The following is a 20,736-nucleotide window of genomic DNA, read 5'->3' as shown; positions in this document are numbered from 1 at the left end:
AGACGCCCCAAATTCAAAGGCTCTTTCCAAAAATGGGCACCTGAGATTACACTCCCACCCACAGTGGGGAAGGGTTCCTTTTCTCCACAGCCCTCTAGCACTTGTTACTGGTTCATTTTTTTTTTTTTATAATAGTCATTCTTTCTGGGGTGAGATAGAATTTCAGTTATTTTAATTTGCATTTCTCAAATGACCAATGATGCTGAACATTTTTGTTATGTATATGCTATTTGTTATTGCTTTATCTGACAAGTATATATTTATCTCAGATGCCCGTTTTTGGAATGGATCTTTTTTTTTTTAAGCGCTGAATGCCTTCAGGGCAGGTTTGGCTGGCTTGAGTTGTGGGGATCGAACCACAGCCACCTGAGACTGACAGCTTTGTTGAAGCAGCCACTTAAAGAACTGAGCTAGGGGCAGGCCCCCTGGAATGGATCTTTGAATCTGTGTAGACTGGCACAACCACTGTGAAATCAGTGTGGATACTGTTCAAAAAACTAGGCTTGGAGGTCCCACTTGACTCAGCTATTTCTCTTCTGGCTATCTTCCCAGAATAAAAAAATCATACCGTAACAGTACAGATGCACCCATGTTTATTGCAGCACAATTTGTAATAGCGCAATCTTGGAAACAACACAAATGCCCATGAACTGAGGAATGGACAAAAAAGAGGTGGCCTTTTTTTTTTTTTTTGCGGAACCGAGAGGTGGCCTTTTTATACAATGGAGTACTACTGAGCTATAAAGGATAAACTTGAGACTTTCATAATGGATGTAACTTGAAACCATATTCGTAAGTCAAATAAATCAGACTCGCATATATAAACTTCATATTGTCTCCCTAGTGTAAGAAGCTGAAAGAATAACTAAAACCCAAAATGTATATAGATATTGAGAAAGGAAGAAAATGCTCAAAAGGAAAGAGAAACTGCGATGGGGGAAATGAGAAAAGGAAGGGGGGGAATATATACTACTAATTTCTATTAGTTCATTGAGAATGTGCTTATACTGTTTGATCAATTTTTCATGGCTTTATCTTGTAAACTCAGTAACTACCTTTGAAGATAATAATGCACAAGGTGTAACCATTGTTACTCTATCTTGTTTTGACATTTTGTATCACTTTTTGGCTTTTCTCTTTAAAAACAAAACTTTAAAGGGCTAAAGAGATAGCTCAGCAGTCTAAGCGCTTGTCTAGCAAGTGCAAGCACCCGGGTTTGATCCCTAGTACCATATGCGAGGTCAGCCACTGAAACCAGGCATAGTGGCACATGCCTGCAATCCCAGCACTGGGATGGCTTAGACAGGAGGATAATTACAAGTCCAAGCTGCGTAGCAAGACCCTGTACCAGATAGACAGACAGACAGATAGATATAGACAGACAGACAGAGTTGTAAAAAGAAACTTTGAAAGACACAGAGAAATGCTTCTCTTTTAATGTAGCTTGGTACAGAGGCAAGAAAGTTCAAGTCTAGAAACAGAGTACCTGGACGGGAAGGAAAAATCGACTAAAGACATTCTTAACAGAACAGCAGGAGCTGTAAGTCAATTTAATAAGGCTTTTTTTTTTTTTTTTTTAAGGTGCAACACTGCTTCGTTTTGTCAAATGAGGGTACTAAAATATAAGACTAGTATCAATTATCTATTTAACTTCAGAACAGAACAATCTCACACTAAGCAATACTCTTGCTTCCCTCAGTAGTCTCCCTGACTGAACAAATTTACTTTTGTCACAAATTGGCTGCATTATCCTTTCCTCTTTTTGCTGCAGACCATTAACTACTTCACTAGAAACCAGTTCAGACCAGGAACTTAAATCTTGACTGTAAGAAATCAGTAGTTACAAGCAATGAGGATTTTCTACTTTGACAGTTTTCATCAAAACAATTAATGCAATAGCTGGGCAAGATGGCAAATGCCTGCAATCCCAGCCCTCAGGAGGCTGAGGCAAGAGGATCGCTTTGAGTGTGAGGCCAACCTGAACTGCAAAATGAGATGCTGCCTGAAGAAAACATTTTAAAAATGTTTTTATTTAATTAGCAAATTTAACTAACAATGACTTACCAGGAAATGTTAAAATGTATAAATTGTAAAACCATCATCTTTATATACCATAAAATGGAGTATGTAAAAATAAATGGGCAAATCAATGAGAACATAACAAAATGACTGGAATGGGAAACAGATTTCAACATCTTTCCTCTCTACTGTTAATATTAAGTAAAAACTGTCCTTCGGGTGTGTGTAAAAGCTAGAAAGCTATAAGAAACATTAATAGTGCAGGGCATGGTGGCACACATCTATAATTCCAGCACTTGGGAGGCTGAAGCAGGAGAATTGCTTCAAGTTTGAGGCTAGCTTGGACTACAAAATAAGTTCAAGGCCAGCCTGAACTGCACAGTGAAACTGTCTGAGACAGACAGACATACAGACAGACACACACACACACAAATGTTAACAGTGACTAAGAGTGATTACTTCTGTCTAGAGAAGCTTTTGTATGTTTTCTAATTTTTACTATCAGTACATGCAATAAAATTAACAAGGGGACGGGGAGATAGCTCAGTAGAATAAGCACTTGTCTGGCTAGCACCAAGGGCCTGAGTTCAATCCCTAGTTCTACCAAAAATCAATCAATCGGGCTGGAGAGATGGCTCAGTGGTCTAAAGCACCTATTTAGAACAAGCTTAGCAAAAGCATCAGGGACCGCGGTTCAATTCCCCAGCACCACATGCCAGCCAGCCCTGCCCCCTGGTGGGCTGAGCTGGTCTCTCTCTCTCTATCTCTCTATCTCTCTCTCTCTCTCTCTCTCAAATAAATAAATAAATAAATAAAATTAAAAAAAATCAATCAATCAATCAATAAAATTAATAAAAATTTTAATTACTAATTAACAAGAATGGATAAAGCAAAATATGGGAAGATAAAACTGAATGTGTTAACAAGACTGGAGAGACAAAGTGCATTAAGGACGCATTTCAGTCTTTTATTTAGGAATGTAATGGATTTAATTTAAATCACAAATTTATGTCATAAACATTTTTGACATCAATCCTATGTTAAGTATAGATTATAGACAGAAATCTTTTCTCTAGGACTATAACGGCAACTTTCTATCAAATGTTTGTTTCCAGAGGTTTAAGAACTGCATAACATTTTTTCAAACCTAACAGAAGCATATTAATCAAGAATTAAGGTTCCACAGGGCGACTGACCCCACAAGTTCAGAACTAGCCTGGGCAATACAAGAGAGCCAATCTCAAACAGAACAAGTCATTCAAAGCTTCACAGGCTTAGTAACTATTGGGAAAGTATTTTCACAGGTATGAAGCCAAATACCACTCTCACTGTGAAGCACACATATTTAGCTCGAATGTTTATATTTCTCTTACATACATGGCTCTTTAATACACTTTCAGAGCTCTCTGTCACTAGGTTTCAAAAGCTCCTGAGATCATAGAACCCTGCTGATACCAGCCTTCTCAGCAGCTATGACAGGCGAGTGCCACCACACTTACCTCTACACGCTTTTTCAACAACCCCAAAGCCCATGCACTAACTTTGTGTCTTAAATATTAAAAGTATTTGGCTTTAAACATATTTTTTACTCTTAAAAGGTTATATATTCATATTCTTAATTATTAAATACAGGAAAACATTTCACTTTTCTTTATACATCAGTTGAGCCTTTAAATTACTGTTGCGTCTAGCTGAATCTACTTTTTAGATGTAGATTTGTATAATTTTTTAATGCCCCATACTAGTAACAGAAGATCAAAGTCACTCTCCTGAGAGGATTTTTACATAAAAGATCTAGGCTGTTATGATGTCTGGTTGTACCCCCCAAAGCCTCATGCAGTCATTGGGGCAGGCTTCTACAGTTTGTGATTAATTCATGATCCAATGCCAGGACTGTAAACGTGAGTGTTATACCCACTCTAGGGCGGAGAGCCTAAATATGATACAAGAAAACGCGTGCTTGCTGCCACAGCCGCTGCTCCTCCCTTCGGTCTCCAGGAAGTGCTGCCCTCGGCCATGTGCCACTGTGCCTCAGAGCCAGCCAAGTATGGACTAAAACCTCCACTAACTGTGAGCTAAATAAACCTTTCCTTTCTTGATTTTGGGTGCTGGGTATTTTGTCCCAGCAATGAAAAAAAGTAACTGAGGCACTGGCAGTTTACTCAAGAATACTGGAAGAATCTATTTGGCAAGTTGGATGGTACTATCTTTCCTAACTAAGTACTTTATAGAATGGGGCCTATCTGTATGTAATCCTTGTAACTCTGTTCTTATAAAGCAAATGTTCTGGGTACTTCGTAAACAAACGAGTGGGAAGGAGGATGCTCTGTTATAAGGATTTCATAATTTTGCTGCTGGAAGAGGTAAATGAGTATTAATTACTTTACCATGTTTTTCTCTTCTGCTTTATCTATACTTGGGTATAAAATTCTTGAGAAATTGTTGCTGTTCAGATGTTACTTAGAGAATGGGGCTATCAGCAAACAACTTGGCAGCGCAAATCTCAGACTGATCTAGGGACAGCAGCTTTAGATCAGGTAATAAAAATCAGGCTTTGAAATTGAATAGTGTGTCTATCTCAAGAATTATTTTCAAGCCAAGTACATCAGTCCCTGTAATGACTGGCCAAATTAATTCTTACACCCTCTGTGGTTGGTTGTTCCTTTAGGATTCTTTTCAACTCAGGGTCCCTTATGTGGAAGATTCACGTGATAGAGGACATGGTCCTCTTTAATCACTGCTAGAGGACAGACAGGTATTGGAACAACCATAAGTAAGCCTCTACCTTGGGTTGTTGTCTGTGTGCTTCTGTACTTCATTTTGTGGTTTGTTCGGTTTTTTTGTATTTTAGGGAAGGGCCTACGGGGTGTTCAGGGTCTCACTACTGATCAGACTCACACTACAGATCATCACTACTGATCTGCCTGCTTACAGTCTCCCAAGAGCTGAGATCACAGGTGCGTGCCACCACATGCTGTGTCTCTGTGGGCCCCGGTGGCAGGGCCAGCATGGCAGGCCCAGGGATCAAGCCCCCAGCCCCTTAAGACCTAGAAAAAAACTGGTCAGTTTTAAGAATGACATACCAGAGCTGTATATCCATAAGCCATGGATATATCTAGGCTGTGGGCTTCAAATACATTTAATGATAAAAATGTGTAAATAACACATTGATATGTGATTATATGAGAAAAAATACTGCCACTATAGAAGGAGGTGTTAAAAACTGACAAAAAGTCAAAAGCCAGGGATCACTTTGAGACTGGACTGGCTATGTTTCATAAAATGACATTTGATAAAACCAGAAAATATCTAAATGTCTAAAACATTGTCTTAAATATACAAATACAGGGCTGGTGGGATGGCTCAGTGGTCTAGAGCACCTACTTGGAACAGGCTAAGCTGAGCAAAGCACAGGGATCACGGTTTGATCCTCCGGCGCCACATGCCAGCCGGCCCCGCCCCCTGGTGGGCTGAGCTGGCCACACACACACAAAATAAATAAATAAACAAACAAAAAAATCTTGATTTAAATACACAAATACAAAGCCCCATCAAAATCTTAGCTAGTATAGATGGTAGAATAAAAAAATACAACCTACCTCAAAGGGATTGCAGTTAGAACAGAAATGCTTCTAGGAAGTATTACATAAAAGGGAAGCAAAGATCAATACAAATAGTAAAACGACTGCCTGCCAGGCTAACAAAAGCACGGACTGCGATGTGGCCACTCCTTTCAGACGTGTTCCACAGGAACCACTCACACCAGACACTACTACAAAAAGTTTTCATAACAATAAGTTCAAACAAAGAAAAGACAAAAAAGTACAAGAACATCCCATTAATAAGAGAAAAAAATTTTAATAAAGCAATATTATCATCATCCAGGAAGGGAAATTTTCATAAATTTTAATGGGTTACAGCCTCATTATTTTTGAAAAAAACAAAAAGATTTGCACTTAATACAATAATCATCATCAGTTTACTGACAGCTTCCACCTGATATTTTCTTAAGTGAAAAAAGAAGAACCAACTGGTTTATGTATCCACTAACCCACATCAGATGATCCGGCCAGCTGACATGCATACAGGGATGACAACCAATTACTGGACCATCAAGTATCTGATGGTAGATGTCAAACAACAAGGTAACCAGAGCAGTGCAAGCAAGACTGGGGCAAAGTAGGCCTCACACTAAAACAAAACAAAAATAAAAAAGTTGTTATTGCAACCTCTGAACTATTTCTACAAAGATGTAATCCGTATTTTCAAACCTACATCAGAATCCCAATGAATTGTATCTTCAAAAACAGTTAAGTATGCCAATTAATTCTGTGCTGTTAGTATTCAATTTTACAAAAGGGATTCTGCATTTTGTGTTTTCAACCTCCTTGTTTACAACACCTGAGAGGTTATCCTGGATGTATCAGGCCTTAAGGACAGGACACTGTCAGGTCACTTGGGTATAATTCAGTAAACTGTGACTATAGTACTAATATAAAGTATCTAAGGAGCCTGAAAAAGCTTATGTGCCCCTCAACATGTCAATTGTAGGCTAAGTTAAATTAAACTGATGCGCTACTATGCAGCTTTAAAGAAGTTGAAATGTAATTATACTGATAAGGAAGCTATCATTCAAGTCTAAAATAAATAAATAAATATATATACACACGCACATAAAGTGTCAGCAAATTTACTGCCTTGTAAGATGTCCTTGCTTCTTACCCAATAAACACATTTTGTTACCATGGCTAAGAACAAGATTAAACATAAGACAAATGACTCAATCAGATAATCTAGAACATATAAAGCTGCCTTCATGTCTAGAAAACTGGGCCATTCACTAAAACCTAAAAAATTTCTGTGGATAAAGGAGAGGCAAGTATACCACTTTCTGAAATGAGTCAACAGTACTATAAAGAAAAATAACATTCAGGAGAGTACATTTAGATAGTGCAATTATATAGATAATGAAGGCAATCAACTAAAAGAGTAAAACACTGTACAAAATTCACACAAATACCACCAGCTATATATGCAAGACACCAAAATATAAGTTTTAAACATAAGTGTGAAATTTAAAAAGGCACTTCATATAACAATGGAGAAAGATAATTTCTTTATACATAGTAACTACAAATGGTATTTTTTCATATACATTTTCTGTCTAGTCAAGAAGTAACATTTTGAAGGGTCATTCCACACATCATTTTTGAAATGCTAAATCATTAAACTTGAAGCTATGTCAAGGCCTCCTAAAAAACCTAGAGGTATTTTAAATCAGAGGTCAGTTTAAGGAAGAATTTTGTCACAAGCTCTGCACATAGCAGGTACAACTGTGTAGCTCATTAAACATGAGTTCTGCACTCTCCTGGGGTTATCTCTCTAAACCAAGTACCCACTTTTAGTTCCATAACACCATCATCATTCAAGTATGCCAGAGATTACCAAAAAGATAAATGGGCTAAGGATACTGGGAAATGGTTTCTTCTACAGTTAAGAAACTAATACACAGATCAATGCCATTCCCACCCTGCTGTATTCTGTCCCAATCCCCACTCAACTACCAAAATACTTTCACCAATTTGCCTAACTAGTTACCAGTATGTTGGTTTCTAATACTTTTTCACTTTAAGGAAAACTGAATTTTCTAGAGATGCTTGGGCTTCAGGGGTTAAGCAGTCTCTTACTTTATTACTGATCAACATAAGTATCAAGAGAAAGAACATTTTCTTCAGGATATTTAAGCTACACAACAAAGTGGAGGTAGTTAACAGTGATAAATTATACACTTGAAATGATTAAGGTGCTACATTTTGGATTTTTTAACCACAATTTAAGAAGAGGAGGGGAACAGAAGCATGGAAATATCAAAGCAATTTCAGAGAATCACGTCCTTAAGAATTATTTATTTTGGCTTGGTTTTTAGAAAATACAGGTACTTAAAAAACCACCAAGGTTGTGACACACCACGTAATTCAGGGAGGAAAAGGAGATAAATGGAGTTAAAACAGCCTTAGTAACACTTATGTGCAGCCACATAAAACCTAAGGTCTTTCTCCTGTGAGATGTCAGGTGGAGTCATTTCTTAGGCTTGTGGCTTGTTTTTATTTTTTAAGATAATCAATGATAAGCTTCAAAGAGTTTTTACAGAGCATTGACAAGAACCTAACTTTGTAGAAAATATAGAAAAATAAGATAAATATTAACTTTTGATACAATTTGGTTAAGTTTACTCAATGATCTTTATCAATACTAGTTCAGGCTTCACCAATATACAGGACAGACAGGACCAATACAGTTCCCTAAAATCAACTGACAATAAAGTAACTTCTTCCAAGTAGAAATAATCAGTGTTTCAACCTCTATGGAAAGAGGAAGAAAAGTGTAAAAAGTGTGTTGAATATAGTTATAAGAGGAGGAATAAGCCTAATTATTATTATTTTTGTGTGTGTGTGTGTGTGTGGTTCTGGGGATTGAACTCAGGACCCTGATCTTGCCAGGCAAGCGCTTTTTCTACTGAGCTATCTCCCCAGGCCCATTTCTAATTATTAAAAGGGCATCAAGAAAATGTAATCATTACTGTGCAAGAACTGTGACAAAAAAAAAAGCCCTAGAACAGTGCTACATGCCACCAACAGTATATCTGTAACACCTGATCAAACAGGTAAAAAAAAGTTTGACAAAGAAAAAAAAAAATCATATAAGTCTATCAAAAAAAGTTTCTGGCTACCAAGCAAGTAACAGTAAGTAATGTATTCAGACCCCTTCAACATTTTCTCTACTCCCGGTGCCATGCTACAAAGACAAGATCTAAGGGCTGGTATGCCATGTAGCCTCTGCCTTGAGATACAGAGAAGATACTGCGCGACATGTAACTGAGGTATCTGCTGCCAGTTCCAGTATGGTAGAAAATGTGAATCATCTCTTGTGGCGAGTTTGACAATATCGAGTGATCAATTAACCAAGATCGCGTCACGTAGAAGTCTTGACTTCAGTCTTTCAAAAAATCTGTAATGAATGTGGCTTGCTTGCTTCATGACATCCACAATTTTGCTTTAAATCTTTAGGAATTGTCAACAAAAGCTACACTGATGGCACCTCCTTTCATTTTTGCTAAGAGAACCAGATTATCAGCCTTGTTTTGAATTCTTACTCTTAAAGTGAGTTCAGATTTGTATGCCTTCAGAGTATAACAACATCTTTTATTTCCGGGACATTGCTATGCACATCTTTACAGAGTATGATACATTATCAACCTCAAATGAATGAACTATGGAGAAGATCACCTTAAGGCGGCCATCCTGGTGAAAGGCCCTGTTTACAGTGAGACCTCTAAGACAGAGTCTCTCAACTGTTGATAATGTGAGCTTGACAGATCAAAGACTACCAGGACTGATGACAAGAAAGAATTATCGCATGTGTACTTTTATGAGGGCTGAGGGTATGGTGGCCATCAGTCTTGATGAAGTAGTTACAACAAAAATTTCTACAATGTTGTTATAGGTAGAGAAATCTTTCCAGCTGGTATCCACAGCAGATTTGTGACATGTAGCCATTCCAGCTAGATGCAAACTGGATTTGGCAAAATTTGTTTGAATTTCAATTGGCACATAGCTTCATAGCTGATTCTAAAGTCTCACAGAGCTTGATAGCAGTCTGAACTCTTGGTGAGCTGATCATCTTGACAGAGACTAGTTACAAAGCTGTCATTTAATGAAGATCTATCAAGCTGATGTCTGAACAAAGTACTGAAGACCTAAAAATGGAGGATTTGCCTCTGGTGTAAACAGAATCTAGTAGTAAACTGTTTCCAGATTCAAAATCTACTGGTCCTCAGTTTACCAACACAATTTTCCTGAGGAACATATCCATACACTTTCCCTTAATCCAAGAGGATTTAGAGTCCCAGTACACCCCTCAACTGGCCTTATTTTTGACCAGAAACAATGGGTAAACTTTGCCTAATCCTCCGTATAGCAAAATCTCCAATACTTACTTGACTAATAAAACTAGTTCTTTCATTACGTATTTCAAACATTCACTGTAATCATTCTAGACATGCATGCAGTCTATTGATGACCTCCTGCCTATAAAGCCGATCCTATTTGAGTGGGGTGAAACAAGTAAAAAAGAATCTTGGGTGACTATTCTTCTGAATATGAACAGGTTAATTCTTGTATCCATGTCGTTCTGGAGATTCTCCCTTTTTTCTGTACCTATAAGGGTGGTTTCGGGGTTTATACCAATCTCCTCTAGAATATCCTCTATTGTGATAATATGCTTTCTGATCATGACTATTAAAGTATCGATGTTGGTTATAGTACTTATTGTGATCCTTATAGTCATTTTCTTTAATACTGTTTTCTTCTGCAACAACAGCATTTACATCTTCTCCAAAAACGGAAGTACCATCAAAGGGCAAGTGTAAGATCTTTTCCTGAGTTTTCTTACTGAGAGATGTAAGTCGGAGCCAGGCCTGCCTTCTGTAGTCTATTGCCATGGCCATAACTCTGACTACGGAGTCCATTATGTCCCTAGTAGTACAAAGTTGCCAAAGGCCTGCATCCACACCATCAGATATTATACACCTTGCCTTTTCATGATCAAACTGTGGGTTATGAACTAAATCCTCCATGTCTTCCCAGAGCTTACGCTGATACTGAGTCATATAGGCCATATAACTAGCAGCTCGGGCTGCAATGGAGGCAGCGTGGTAGAACCTACAACCCATGATCTCCATTTCTTTTGAGGTAGAATCTAGAGATGTGCTTCCTCTTTTGCTGTGCTCTAATGCTTCTAGAATGGAACCCCCAGCTGGTGGATTTGGTTGAAAAGGAGAGGTATCCTTGGACACAGGATATACCCTGTGCCCCATGAAGGAAGAAGGGTGACAATCAGCAGGGTCCTTAAAAACCTCAGTGGTGGCAATTCTTAAAAGAGGATGCAATGGAGGAACCAAACGTTTTTTAGAGGTTATACAATCAGGCTTCCCTTCACATGGTTCTGTTTCAGATTGTAATGTTACCCTCTTTATAACACCTCTCTGTTCCATTCTCTTCAAAAGACCTGTGAAACTAGATTGGGTGGGGTCAGTGGGCTGCCCTTTGTTATCAGCTGATGGAGACTTGCATTCAGCTTCTTCAATTGTGGATAAATTTTCTTCCTTAGATGTGGAGAGATCCCAAGGAACTGAAGAATTCTCACTTGGCCTCGAATGATGAAACCTAAAACAGCTCCTGGACTGCAGATCACGGATCACCCGGGACATTTCAGCCACTTGTGTTTGGAGATAGAGGATGGCATCCTGTCCTTGCCGTGAAGTAGAAGACTCTGTGGATAAGTCCTCTTTGACCTCAGAGAAGTCCAGAGACTCCTGGGGGACCAGAAGTGAAGATGAAGGCAAGTTCTGATATTTTTGTGAAGATTTAAGCATCTCTGTCTCAGAGATCTTATTATCAGAATTATTCTGATCATTTCTCTGGTGTTCCAATGGGTTCTCAACAGAGGGAAGCTGAGAAGCTATCCTTTGTGGACTGCTGGCACAGCTCCCAGGGGAGGAGCTGCTGCTGTCTCCACTGGGAAGAGGAGCACTGCAGCTAGAGCGACGACTCGCAGAGGGTGGCACCTTAGATTCAGGCATTCTCTGGGTTATCCACATGAACAAGAAAACCAAGGAAGAAAAAAATATGCTTTTAATATGTTAACTTTCAAACGCAGAGATGCATGTCGTCAGTAGAATTCAATTTTTACATTACTATAAATAAAACTGAAAAGCACAATCCCCTACAGGTCAGCAAAGAGATACTAAAGTCACATCCACAAGCTTCACTACCCAAGCCCTATACCAACTCTGGTCATTAATACAGGACAACTACATCTCTGAAAAGCAGAGGAAAACTAAGCTCAGTTTAAGTGCTGCCAACTTGGCCAGCTGCATGATTCCATGCTAAGATGAGGGATAAGACCACTGGTAATCACAATTAATAAAAGAAAAAAAACCATTTAACATATGTAAGTCAGCAAGTAGAAGCTAATAATGAGGAAAATGACACTAAGAACAACAGCAACAAAAAATCTAAACCTCCCTTATTAATTTAAGTCCCTTTCAAAACCCTGCCATTTATTCTCCATGAGTAACAACTTTCCAATTGAATATTCCCACTTTGTGGTTTGCAGTTTTAAGGAGCGTACATATTTGTTACCTTACTTCATCTTTACCACAACTGTGAGATAAGCACTACTCTCATTTAATTAAAAAGTAAAAGCAAAGATTAAAAGATTAGTTTATCCAAAGTATCAGTACTAGAAAAGAGTAAAGGTGGGGCTAAAACCTAGTTATTTTGACTCTAAATTCAAGGCTCAATCCCTTGTGTCATAGGCAAGAGTTCTTTAATCCACCAAGATAACAGCCCACTAAGAAAATTTGGGCTAAGGAAGACAAATGAGAAGCAAGATTGCTACAAAGGACTCAATTAATTCAATTCTCAAAATAAAGAAGTACTGGCTTAAGGGTCTAACCCACAAGCAGCAAGTCACATAAGATTAATAATTCCAGGTATGGTGTTGTAAAGGGACAAAATCAAAGTAACAATCAGCTAGCAATCCTCCCCTGTATTCCATTTCCTAAAGAATCTTCACGCCTCTTCTAAGATAAAGCAACTTTTCAACGGTTATGTGTTTTGGAAGGATCTAGACAGTACAGGACGGAGAAATGCAAAAGGAGTCAAAATGCTTGCAGTTTTTATTACACTTCTCTTTTATCAGGTATCTCCTTCAGGAATTTCCTTATCATTTTATCTTCTCATATCTTCACTGAAACTAAAGAAACAAAATTGGAAATAGATGTTCTAGGCAAAAGACTCCATGAATTAGCTATTATGAACCACACTAGCAAAAATAGGGCATTTTCAAGAGCATAATAGCTCCTAAATAAAGCCATCATTTACTTGATAACTTCCTTTTGAAAAACCTCTCCACTGGCACAAACGAAGAAATGTAAATCAAATGTAGAGTACTTACCTCACTATGTGAGGTGCTAGGCTCTTCATCGTCACTGCTGACCAGATCAATATATTCAAGAACAGGTCTCAGTGGTCCTTCCTAAAAGAATTAAGCAAATTTTAAAAGTTGTAACATTTATTTAAACCAAGCTAGCACTTAAAACAATTTACAGTCAAGAATGGTTCTAAACAGGAAGCCTATGAGTAGAAGAAAAACACACAACAACAACAAAAATATAGGAATAGTCAGAGTACACAAGTTAAAAATGACAGCACCTAAAAGGAACCTAAATATGTACTGATACCAGGGCCATGCCAATTGCCTGGGAAAGGAAAACTACTACAGAAATACCGGTAAAAGGTCACAGATACTACGGTCTGTTCAACTAGCCAAGCTAGGGCTGGTGAGACAGCTCAGCAGACTAAGGGAATGCTTAGGCAAGCGCAGGGGCCAGGATTCCCTGCACCACATTGCCAACAGCCTGCCCTTGGGCACGCTGAGCCGAGACTGGGCATGGTGACGCACATCTGTAATCCCAGCGCTGGGGAGGCTGAGAGCAGGAGGATCACTACAAGTCTGAGCTGCGTAGTGAGACCCTGTACCACATACATAAAATTAAAAACAACCAAACTATTCAAGCTCATCACAGGCTTGCGTATAGCTCAGTGGAAGAGCAGTTGCCTAGTATTCTTGAAGCCCTGGGCTTGATCCCCAGCACCACAGAAGAAAAAAAGAAAAAAAGATCCAACCCTAAAGTGGTGTAGAGGGCTGGTTAGATGGCTCAGTGGTCTAAAGTACCTACTTAGAACAAGCTTAGCAAAGCATCAGGGACCGTGGTTCAATTCCCCAGCACCACATGCCAGCCAGCCCCGCCCCCTGGTGGGCTGAGCTGGCCACACACACACACACACACACACAAATCAAAAAAAAAAAAATAAAGTGGTGTAGAGATCTCTGACCAACAACTTAACCTCCTATCCCCACATATGTTGAATCCAAAATCTCTTCCAACCTTTCTTCCTAGTCATACTGACTTACTTTTTCATAAACCAGCCCTTGAATGCTACCTGAAAAGCCTAGATTTCACTCTATAGGCAAATGGAAAGCAATAAATGAGACTAGTGGGGGAAGCCAGACAACTAATCAGCATGGTACATAATAATGTTGAGTAATGGTAATGGTCAGAACAGCTCAACAGTGCACAAAGAATATGGGCAAAGCAGTTAGGAAAACATTTGGGTATTAAAGAACAAAATCAAGGAGGCAAAGAGGTTTTCATGGTTTTAAACCTTTGACTACATGGTTAGTATAAATTCAGAATGTAAAAACAGAAAACTAATGGCTGAAGTACCACAGTGGACAAGGTTATTGGACAGCTGGAATGTGGGCCCATAGTTATTACCAACCTGGAAATGAAGATTTGTTTATTTCTCCCCTGGAAGGCTACTAAATTCCAAAACTGAACTGTAACTAACTTGGCCTCAGCAAAAACTGTCATTCTAGCCAACACATTGTGCTAAATAAGGCCAGAAACACTGAGCATCAAGATGTCACTGAACTATCCAACAGGACCTGCTTAAAAGTGAGCATCACTGGAGTAAAGTAGTAAGACCTTTACAAAGGACAGCCAAGCAGTGTAGCACATATCTATCATCTCATCTACTGTGGAGACAGATAGGCGGATCTCAACTTCAAGGCCAGCCTGCATAACTTAGTTAAGAGCTATCTCAAAATAAAATTAAGGGCCAGAAATATAGGCAGAGCACGTGCCTAGCTGGGGGTGGGGAGTAGCAGTAGAAATGGACATCAGTAAAGACTACTTCTTTACTTTATTTCTTTATTTTTAAGAAATCTAGTACTAGGGCCTGCCAGATAGCTCAGCAGACTAAAGCGCCTGATGTAGATGCAGAGACAGGATTTGAGCCCTAGCTTGCAGTGCCAGCCCCACTCACAGGGCATACACCTATAATCCCGGCATTCGAGAGGCTGAAAACAGACGGATCACTACTAGTCCAACCTGTGTAGTGAGACCCTACAGACCTAAATGCATAAAAATAAATACATAAATAAAAGAAATCTAGTACTGCATGTCAGGTAGAAGCCAGAAGGTATGCAAGAAGAGAAAGTGCCAGAGGGAAAAAATTTTTAGAATAGGGAAAGTTACTTGTAGGCCAAACAGTTAATATCTAGCTAATGATCTTTTTCCCTAAAAGAGGTGCTCATCCCAAAGACAGTTTATTTCTCCAAGGCTATCCTTTGGGGCCCAGACACCAAGATAAAACCAGAAGGCAACCAAAGAACTAAGATTTTTGCAAACTTATGTAAGGATGAAGGATGAAAGGAGGGGGAAAAGGAGAAAGGTAAGGCACATATTCTCCCACGTATGGCTGACATCTCTCAACTATTTCCACCTCTGGTATTAAAACTGTCAAAGCCATGTGTTCACCTCAAAGGACATAAAACCGTAATAGCTGTTATCATTCACATAACCACGTTTGCTTTTGCCAAGAAATAAACATGCATTACACAATTTTATTGCAAAACCACAGAGATAAGGGGCCGGGGAGATGGCTCAATGGAATAAGCACTTCCCTGGCAAGCTCATGGACCCGAGTTCAATCCCCGGTTCCAACAACAAAAAAAAAAAACCACAGAGATAGTAAACCAAGAAAGTCCCCATGAAAGTAACCAGAAATACACAGGGCAGAATTTTATAAACAGAATAGTAAAGAAAAAACGGGGGTTGGGGTGATGGCTCCGCAGAATAAGCACTTCCCTGGCAAGCACAAGGGCTTGAGTTCAATCCCCAGTTCCAAAAAAGAAAGAATGAACAAATGAACAGGACACAATGCAAATTAAAATGGACATTAAAAATTAAGGAAAAATGGTCAAAAACAATTAAAAATTAACTGCAGAGAGCTGAGACAAGACTCTAGGAACCATTATACTGATGTAAAATTATTTGTGAGCTACAGAAGATCACAATTTCATGATTTATAATAAGACAGAATAAAGAATCAGGGCTGGAAATGGAGCTCAGTAGCATGGCACTTGCCCAGCACGCATGAAGCCCTGGTTTAATCCCAATTGCACACACACATGCATGTACACACAATCAGGATTAAAAGAATTCAAATGAGAAAAAGTAGAAATCAGAATATTTATTCATTCAATTAATTCCTAATTTACAAGCAACAGAGTGAGAGAGTGGGAGGGAAACTGACAGACGGCCAAAAAGGGATGGGGCTATTTAGTAGTGTCTCCATTCATGAATTTCTTTCTTTCTGCAACTGTGATCTCAAACCAGACTATATGAGAACTGAATCAAATTCAGGCTTAATGTTGACCTTCTAGGGAAATTTCCAATTTCAGTTCTTTTTCAATTCAGTTTGTGGCCAGAACTGCAGAAAGATTTAAGTTTGTGAACTAAAGTGCCACTAGCAACTCAGTGGTAGAGCGCTTGGTTATTAGCATGTTCCGGGCCCTGAGGTTTGATCCATAGCAATGAAAAGAGAAAAAGGCAGGGGCGGGGTGTGTGTGTGTGTGTGTGTGTGTGTGTGCATAGGCTTGAATCAAAAGAACCAATGTACCATTGAAAAATAAAGGACAGCTAATTTTCATGGTGGATACAAAAAAAAAAGTCCCACTACAATGCACTTCAGGGATCAAAATATAGCCTTCCACTTTCTAGACTAACATTTTATTGAAGCTCATGCCATAAGACACCAGGCTAATCTTCTCATGCACATCATCTCATCCCATCCCCACAACTGTGTAACTCACTTAAGAGATGGTAACAGAATGAGCCACACCTGGTTCTCTAAACACTTAACTGTGTAGTCACTGTAATTCTGAGTTCCTTTCAAAGTATAATTTCTATCTTCAAATCAATGCTTGTTATACAAACTTTGAGGTAACATTTTATCTTCCTTTAAAAAGAGAAAAAGGCTACTTGCTACTGCCCTTCTAAATATCTCATAACACTGATCAAAAATAAGTTCATAATTCACCTAAGAAGTAATACTCATAATACAAATATCAGGGAAAACATAAGCACATCACCTGAATAATACTCTTATTCAGAACAAATAAACATGGTCTTCCCATTATGAAGTACTTTATTTTTGTTATTTTTTATTTTTTTGGCGGAACCAGGGATTGAACTCAGAGGCCCTTGTGCTTATTCTACTGAGCTGTCTCCTCAGCCCCAAACAAATATGCTTTTTTTTTTTTTTTACTGGGTATTGAACTCAGGGCCTTGTTTATTTTATTTTTTTGGCAGAACCAGGGATGGAACTCAGAACCTTGTACTTGCCAGGGAAGCACTTATTCCACAGAGCCATCTCCCTAGCCCCAGAACTCAGGGCCTTGTGCTTGCCAGGTAAGCACTTATTCTCCCTGGCCCCCATGAAATACTTTATTTGAATTTGTATCACCTAATGAAATTATTCTCATCCTCTACTGTACTAAAAACAAAATGAAAAGATTCAACTCTCAATGCCATAAAATTTATCAGCAATGGCATATGCACAAGCACAACAAAAGTTCAGAAACAGTTAAATTAGTATAAATTGTAAAAGTCTGCTTTAATGAAACAAACAGCTATCATTCCTCAAATTAGAAAACGTATTCTCAAAGCAAAAGCACAAATTTCCTATCTAGAAAAACATCCTCCTGTCTCAGCCTCCCTCAGTGCTGGGATTACAGGCACATGCCATCACGCCTGCTTTCAGGGGCCAGGTCTTTGAGCTTGCCAGGCAGGGACTCAGACCCCAGCTCCTGGAAAAAGATTTTTTTTTTTCGGTTTTTGTTTTGTTTTGTTTTGTTTTGTTTTTGGCAGAACTGGGGATTGAATTCAGGCCCTTGCGCTTGCCAGGGAAGCACTTACTCCACTGAGTCATCTCCCCCACCCATGGAAAAAGATTTTAATACACTGAAATATGGTCTACAAAAAAAGGGGGGGGTTACTTCAAAGAATTCTCAAAAACAGGGGCCAGGGAGATGGCTCAGTAGGATAAGCACTTGACTGGCAAATGCAAGGATCTGAGTTCAATCCCCGGTTCCACAAAAAAAAAGAATTCTCAAAAACAATGATAATGGATATGGACATAAATGCAAAAACTTAAAATCCTATATAATCATATTTTATTCCCTACACAGAGAAGCTAGGGAAATATTTTACTTTAGAAATCCTGCCCAATTAAAAAACTGTTCAAATGGCTCTCAATTGCCTATTAACTGAACTTTGTGCCAGCACTCAGGATGTATTATCTGGCCATCCTTCTCTCACCAACTTTAAAACCAAAAATAAAAGCACATCTTCCAGAACCAGTCTGTTTTCGTTATTTCTTCTGTGTAAAATGCCATTAGAAACACAATAACCAGCTACTCAGGAACTGAAGTCTGATGTCCTTTTAAAGCACTAATGCTTTCTACAAAACTATCTGTTAGAACTATTTGTATCTGTATACCACCACACTAAATGCTGACACTTAGGGTAAGATACGGTTTCATTTAAACAGGGCTAAGATGCTTAACCTTTGGCTTTCCCTAGTTTAAATAACATTCTTTGTGTTTAACAGGTACATTACTACCTAAGAAATCCAGTCAAAACCACTCATTTTTTTCTTCTTTTTTTTTTTTTTTAATTTTATTTATTTATTTATTTTGTGTGTGTGGCCAGCTCAGCCCACCAGGGGGCGGGGCAGGCTGGCATGTGGTGCTGGGGGATTGAACCGTGGTCCCTGTGCTTTGCTTGGCTTAGTTTGTTCTAAGTAGGTGCTTTAGACCACTTAGCCATCTCACCAGCCCACCAATCATTTTTTTCATGAATCCCTACCACATCAGCTAAAGTACTAATATCCAACCTATACACTCAAGTTACTTATGAAATTGTGTTGATTTCCTTGCTTATTCCATTTTCAACAATTCATATACTACCAATCATTTGGGCTAACACTGCCACCTTTTGTACTACATATTATGAGATTCAGATAGGTTCCCTTTGTAGTTTTTACAACACTGTATCTAACTGGCACTATGAACACTCCTACCAACAACGAGTAGCCTCAAGTGTTTTGGAAGTAAAGCAGGCCTAAGTTCTGCCTTTCAAAGATTGAAAAAAAGTTCTTGAATAAAGAAGCTATTACTAAGCAGGTAATAGAGAGTGCAAAGCTGTTAAGGCAGCGCGCTGATCCGGGTGCTGTCTGTGCAGATGCCCTGCATTTGCAAAAGACCAACCACGTGCACTGACGAACTGTGCATTTCTCTATATATTTCAATAAATTTAAGTAAAAGGGCCCATTGCTGCACCTCCACCTCTACTACCATTCCTTCCCTTCAGCAGGCTGCATTCCCTTTCAGGCTCTGTATCTTAAAAATCACAGTCTGCTGTGGCATCACCACATAAAGGTGAGAAAATTAGGTTAGTGAAAACTAAGAAATTCAAGCTAGTGACATCATAATGTACTTTCTGTACCTGCAGAACTCAAGCAGAAAAATATTTTTCATCTTTACTGGATAAGGATTACCAGGAGGAATCAAAGGATCAGATTATAAGGGAAAAAAGTGGTGGAGGAGGCTTCTGGAGACTGAATCCAAGCCCTTCACGTTGACCTACATCCCCCGTGTTTGTTTTCTTTTTATTTTGAGGTAGGTTCTACGTCACTGAGTTACCCACGGTGGGCTTGAATTTGTGATCTTCCTGCTTCAGCCTCCCAGGGTGCAGGGACCACAAGGAGTACACCCTTAGGCCAGCCAACAAAAATTTTTATAGGCTGCTTTTGATATTATAATTACACCTAAAATATGTAATTTATCTTCCATTTAGAGCTGCCAAGCCATTAAACCTTTACTGAAAACAGGAAATAACTGTAAGAGATCCTAATAAGTTCAATGTATAATACACTGAATAAATATCCTTGATAGATTGAAGTGATCTACATTTTACATGAAACTTAAAGATACTTCTAAATCTCAGCTGAACAAAGGCCTTTTCACAATTCAAAGGGCCATGATTCACAAACAAGATTGCTACTCCTTTTATTTGCATGAAACATCAATCAGAATGAATACAATGTTCATAAAGATATCAAGACTCAAGGATTTGGAGTAGTTGTCCTTGGAAGCCATGGAATCCTATCATCAAATGCACGTGGCTTCTCGGGCACAAAGCAGAGATCAATCCTCAGCACACATTTCCCTGAAAACCAGTGCACAGTGAAGAGAGAGGCAGGATACAATGCACTGCCCATCCCCTATCAGAAATCCTTAAAAGTTCAAGATGAAAGAACAGCGAAGGATATACCAAAAGACAAGAACGATCTTCTCAACAAACCCATTAAAACACCACACGACACTGATTCACCACATCAGCAAAACGTTTAAGTACCACTTTTATACAGCTGACCAATACATTCCATCAATACGTATTTGATAAACACTCAAAATGATACAACTTTAACATCAAGCTACTACTACAGTATTCGTGGAGAGCAGTACGGGGTAGAAGGGTCTTCCAGCTAACTACTAAAGCAAAATTATAAAAATGTAACAGCTAAAAATTAAAGCCACCCAAAATATATGATATAAACCTAATGTTTCATATTTATTTTTACTTTTCTGGTGTGGTACAAGGGATTGAACTCGGGACCTTGAGCTTGAGCTTGCCAGGCAGGCCCCGCCCCAAAGCCAATGCTTTTTTTAAAAAAAAAAAAT

General features: G+C 38.8%; 1 protein-coding gene across 7 annotated transcripts in view; it reads right to left on the bottom strand.

Moving 5' to 3' along the window:
* The window catches only part of Znf451 (zinc finger protein 451), a 96,857-nt gene that overhangs the window by 74,893 nt on the left and 1,228 nt on the right, over positions 1–20,736 (bottom strand). For 5 of the 7 annotated variants that reach the window (XM_023701264.1, XM_023701292.1, XM_023701389.1 and 2 more), the window contains exon 3: positions 13,039–13,119. In XM_023701264.1, coding sequence (XP_023557032.1) covers positions 13,039–13,119 — 81 coding nt within the window. Of the gene's footprint in view, positions 1–8,497; positions 11,663–13,038; positions 13,120–20,736 lie in introns of those variants that run through there. The other 2 variants (XM_004623009.2, XM_023701408.1) reach the window with 2 other exon arrangements.

The sequence above is a fragment of the Octodon degus genome, unplaced genomic scaffold, assembly GCF_000260255.1.
Source record: "Octodon degus isolate 3935 unplaced genomic scaffold, OctDeg1.0 scaffold00001, whole genome shotgun sequence".
Taxonomy (NCBI): Eukaryota; Metazoa; Chordata; class Mammalia; order Rodentia; family Octodontidae; genus Octodon; species Octodon degus.
Note: the sequence above shows the minus strand (reverse complement) of the source record. Positions and strands in the feature narration are given on the sequence as shown.